Source organism: Panulirus ornatus, chromosome 27 (genome assembly GCF_036320965.1).
Source record: "Panulirus ornatus isolate Po-2019 chromosome 27, ASM3632096v1, whole genome shotgun sequence".
In the NCBI taxonomy this organism is placed as follows: Eukaryota; Metazoa; Arthropoda; class Malacostraca; order Decapoda; family Palinuridae; genus Panulirus; species Panulirus ornatus.
In genome coordinates this window covers 4,651,387-4,656,745 of record NC_092250.1, presented here as the reverse complement: position 1 = coordinate 4,656,745, position 5,359 = coordinate 4,651,387, and the positions used below count along the sequence as shown (strand labels likewise).

The following is a 5,359-nucleotide window of genomic DNA, read 5'->3' as shown; positions in this document are numbered from 1 at the left end:
ATACGTCACTGTCCTGTTGCAATACGTCACTGTCCTGTGGCAATACGTCACTGTCCTGTTGCAATACGTCACTGTCCTGTTGCAATACGTCATGTCCTGTTGCAACACGTCACTGTCCTGTTGCAATACGTCACTGTCCTGTTGCAATACGTCACTGTCCTGTTGCAATACGTCACTGTCCTGTTGCAATACGTCACTGTCCAGTTTCAATACGTCACTGTCCTGTTGCAATACGTCACTGCCCTGTTGCAACACGTCACTGTCCAGTTTCAATACGTCACTGTCCTGTGGCAATACGTCACTGTCCTGTTGCAATACGTCACTGTCCTGTTGCAATACGTCACTGTCCTGTTGCAATACGTCACGTCCTATTGCAATACGTCACTGTCCAGTTTCAATACGTCACTGTCCTGTTGCAATACGTCACTGCCCTGTTGCAGTACGTCACTTTCCTATTGCAATACGTCACCATCGTGTGTGTGTGTGTGTGTGTGTGTGTGTGTGTGTGTGTGTGTGTGCAGGTGTCGTCCTCTGCGCTACGCAGGTGTTGGTCCATCCTCCAGGGGCGGCACGGCGCGGGGGCGCTGATCTAGCCCAGCCCTTGGAGCTGGCTGTGGACAGCGTCGGCGGCGAAGGCGCTGCCGAAGGCGAGGGAGCTGCAGGTCTCGTCGTCCGCCTCCAGGGTCAGGTGGTCCGGGCAGACGCAGGCGTAGCCGAAGGGCGCCCTGGGCGAGAGCAGACACAGGTGGCTACAACGCAGGTGCTCGCATGGGTCCTTCACCTGCAGGAGGGAGTGAGGGGCTGAGTACAAGGGCTGCTGGTGAGGGACTTGTACAGGCCCCGTGTTCAGGGCTACTGTAGTAGGGGCTTAATGAGGTGTTTGCTAATGACGTGGTCTTTAAGTGCCATTAGACTCGAGGGAGAAACTGTAGAAGTTTGACGTGCGTGTTCGAGGGGGTAAGAGAAAGAGTTGACAAGCAAGTTGAGATAGATAGATAGAGATAGATAGATAGATAGATAGATAGATAGATAGAGAGAGAGAGAGAGAGAGAGAGAGAGAGAGAGAGAGAGAGAGAGAGAGAGAGAGAGAGGCACGTACGTTGATTGGAATTTTGAGTATGCATGACGAAAGTCTCAGAAAAGGTGGAGTTTTTTTTAGATACCTTGGAGTGGACATGGCAGCGAATTGGACCCATGGAAGGTGATGTCAGCCATAGGGTGGGTAAGGGGGAGAGGACTGCGTTGGTGTGTCCACACTGATGAACTGTGTTGTGTGGAAAGACATGGGTATATTGGATGCGAGGCTTAGATTTGCTAGACATTAAATACTTAAGGACATTGATTGGCGCGAGGAGAGTTAAAGATGATGATGACCATGGTACTAATTGGAGTAGATACGCTAATTCAGTTATGCTAATTCAGTTATCAACTGTAATTCCTTTACCGCGAGAATAACATTGAATCTTCTATTAATGAACACACTAAGAATTGTAACATATACATTAGTGAAGGTCCATATAAACTGGATAGCTTTGACGTAGACGTAGGCATCCACGTGATACAGATGTCATGATGATGTGATTAATACACGAAAGTGCACTTGGGAACTTATCGTGTTTCACTTTCTTGGGGATATATATATATATATATATATATATATATATATATATATATATATATATATATATATATATATATATATATATATATATATATATATATATATATATATCTTTCGTCTCTTCGACGTATATCAACTGACTTTTATTTCTCTCTTGTATCTCCCGTGATGATGTGATTATTACACGAAAGTGCACTAGGGATATAATTGACAGGGGGGTTCCATTAGCAGAATAGACTACGAGAGAAAGATATGACCACCAGGTGACAGCCAGGCAAATACATGTTCATCAAATGATGGAAAAGTTCATGATAAGCTGTTGGACATTGTTCGTGTAGACCTACAGCTTGTAGAGAGCTAAAGCTTGTACAGCTTTTGGGGAGTTACAGCTTACGTAGAGCTGCAGCTTGTGCAGCTTGTATAGAGCTGCAGCTCGTGCATCTTGTAGAGAGCTAAAGCTTGTATAGAGCTGCAGCTTGTAGAGAGCTAAAGCTTGTATAGAGCTGCAGCTTGTAGAGAGCTAAAGCTTGTACAGATCAACAGTTTGTAGACAGCTGCAGCTTGTACAGCTTGTAGAGAGTTAAAGCTTTAGTACAGATCTACAGCTTGTAGAGAGCTAAAGCTTGTACAGCTTGTAAAGAGCTGCAGCTTGTACAGCTTTTGTGTAGATCTACAGCTTGTGCAGCTTGTAGAGAGCAACAGCTTGTGGAAAGCTACAGACTACCGTAAGCTTGTAGAAGTTAACGGCTGTTATAACGAATTGGAACCTACAGACTGCTTTAGCTTGTAGAAACCTATAGACTACTTCAGCTTGTAGAAACCTGTAGACTACTTTAGATTGTAGAAAGTTACAGACTACTTTAGCTTGTAGAAAGCTACAAGACTACTTTATCTTGTAGAAAGCTACAAGACTAGCTTGTAGAAAGCTACAAGACTACTTTAGCTTGTAGAAAGCTACAAGACTAGCTTGTAGAAAGCTACAAGACTAGCTTGTAGAAAGCTACAAGACTAGCTTGTAGAAAGCTACAAGACTAGCTTGTAGAAAGCTACAAGACTAGCTTGTAGAAAGCTACAAGACTACTTTAGCTTGTAGAAAGCTACAAGACTAGCTTGTAGAAAGCTACAAGACTACTTTAGCTTGTAGAAAGTTTCAAGACTAGCTTGTAGACAGCTACGAGACTACTTTAGCTTGTAGAAAGTTACAAGACTAGCTTGTAGACAGCTACAAGACTACTTTAGCTTGTAGAAAGCTACAATACTAGCTTGTAGAACGCTACAAGAGTACGTTAGCTTGTAGAAAGCTACAAGAGTACCTGCATGTGGGGGTCCGGGTTGTAGACGAAGAGCTTGGAGTTCCTGCTGGCGGCGCTGACGGAGGAGGAGGCAGCGAACACGAGCGGCTCCCGGCACTCCTTCTTCCTGCACGCTACCACCTGCACGAGGGCAAGTAGGCCAGCTCAGGGTAGTGGCTTATGAGGGTCAGGGCTAGTGGCTTCTGGGGTCAGGGTAGTGGTTTCTTGGATCAGGTTAGTGGCTTATGGGGTCTGGGTAGTGGCTCCTGGGGTCAGTGTAGTGGCTTATGAGGGTCAGGTTAGTGGCTTATGTGGTCAGGGTAGTGGCTCCTGGGGTCAGTGTAGTGGCTTATGAGGTCAGGGTAGTGGCTTATGGGGTCAGGGTAGTGGCTTTATGAGGTCAGGGTAGTGGCTTATGTGGTCAGGGTAGTGGCTCCTGGGGTCAGGGTAGTGGCTTATGGGGTCGGGGTAGTGGCTTATGAGGTCAGGGTAGTGGCTTATGGGGTCAGGGTAGTGGCTTATGAGGGTCAGGGCTAGTGGCTTCTGGGGTCAGGGTAGTGGTTTCTTGGATCAGGTTAGTGGCTTATGGGGTCAGGGTAGTGGCTCCTGGGGTCAGTGTAGTGGCTTATGAGGGTCAGGTTAGTGGCTTATGTGGTCAGGGTAGTGGCTCCTGGGGTCAGTGTAGTGGCTTATGAGGTCAGGGTAGTGGCTTATGGGGTCAGGGTAGTGGCTTTATGAGGTCAGGGTAGTGGCTTATGTGGTCAGGGTAGTGGCTCCTGGGGTCAGGGTAGTGGCTTATGGGGTCGGGGTAGTGGCTTATGAGGTCAGGGTAGTGGCTTATGGGGTCAGGGTAGTGGCTTTATGAGGTCAGGGTAGTGGCTTATGGGGTAGGAAGTGGCTTATGGGGTAGGAAGTGGCTTATGGGTCAGGGTAGTGGTTTCTTGGGTCAGGGTAGTGGCTTATGGGGTCAGGGTAGTGGCTTATGTGGTCAGGGTAGTGGGTTATGAGGGTCAGGGCTATTGGCTCCTGGGGTCAGGGTAGTGGTTTATGAGGGTCGGGGCTAGTGGCTCCTTGGGTCAGGGTAGTGGCTTATGGGGTAGGAAGTGGCTCCTGGGGTCAGGGTAGTGGCTTATGAGGGTCGGGGCTAGTGGCTCCTGGGTCAGGGTAGTGGCTTATGAGGGTCAGGGCTAGTGGCTCCTGGGGTCAGGGTAGTGGTTTATGAGGGTCGGGGCTAGTGGCTCCTGGGGTCAGGGTAGTGGCTTATGAGGGTCAGGGCTAGTGGCTCCTGGGGTCGGGGTAGTGGTTTATGAGGGTCGGGGCTAGTGGCTCCTGGGGTCAGGGTAGTGGCTTATGAGGGTCAGGGCTAGTGGCTCCTAGGGTCAGGGTAGTGGCTTATGGGGTAGGAAGTGGCTTATGGGGTCAGGATAGTGGCTTATGAGGGTCGGGGTAGTGGTTTCTTGGACCAGGGTAGTGGCTTATGTTGTCAGGGTAGTGGCTTATGGGGTCAGGGTAGTGGCTTATGTGGTCAGGGTAGTGGTTTCTTGGATCAGGGTAGTGGCTTATGTGGTCAGGGTAGTGGCTTATGGGGTCAGGGTAGTGGCTCCTGGGGTCAGTGTAGTGGCTTATGAGGGTCAGGTTAGTGGCTTATGTGGTCAGGGTAGTGGCTCCTGGGGTCAGGGTAGTGGCTTATGGGGTCGGGGTAGTGGCTTATGGGGTCGGGGTAGTGGCTTATGGAGTCGGGGTAGTGGCTCCTCGGGTCAGGCTAGTAGCTTCTGGGGTTAGGATAGTAGCTTATGGGGTGAGGGTAGTGGCTTCTGGGGTTAGGGTAGTGGCTCTTCGGGTCAGGGTAGTGGCTCCTGGGGTCAGAGTAGTGGCTTCTAGGGTCTGGGTAGTGGCTGCTGGGGTTAGGGTAATGACACCTGGCTTCAGGGTAGTGGCTTCTGGGGTCTGGGTAGTGGCTCCTGGCGTGAGGTTAGTGGCACCTGGCGTGAGGTTAATGGCGCCTGGCATCAGATTAGTGGCTTCTGGGGTCTGGGTAGTGGCTTCTGGGGTTAGGGTAGTGGTTTCTTGGGTCAGGGTAGTGGCTTATAGGGTCGGGGTAGTAGCTTCTGGAGTCGGGTTAGTGGCTTTCAGGGGTTAAGGTAATGGCTTCTTAGGGAAGAGTAGTGGCTTCTGGGGTCAGGATAGTGGCTTCTGGGGTCAAGGTTTAACATAGCATACACAGCACATCATAGCACAGCAGCATAGTGAACAATGCACCGTCTAACACAGCACCCAAGCGTGCCACACAACACAGGACCAGACACACACACCGTCTAACACAGCACCCAAGCGTGCCACACAACACAGGACAAGAGACACCGTCTAACACAGCACCCAAGCGTGCCACACAACACAGGACCAGACACACACACCGTCTAACACAGCACCCAAGCGTGCCACACAA

General features: G+C 49.8%; 1 protein-coding gene across 1 annotated transcript in view; it reads right to left on the bottom strand.

Annotated features, from left to right (window-relative positions):
- Nucleotides 1-290: 290 nt before the first annotated feature.
- The window catches only part of LOC139757559 (uncharacterized), a 40,920-nt gene continuing 35,851 nt past the window's right edge, over nucleotides 291-5,359 (bottom strand). The window contains exons 17-18 of the mRNA XM_071678150.1: nucleotides 2,935-3,054; nucleotides 291-781 (exon numbers count right to left, since the gene is read on the bottom strand). Of these exons, the coding sequence (XP_071534251.1) occupies nucleotides 590-781; nucleotides 2,935-3,054 (312 nt within the window). The 3' untranslated portion in view covers nucleotides 291-589. The remainder of the gene's footprint in view (nucleotides 782-2,934; nucleotides 3,055-5,359) is intronic.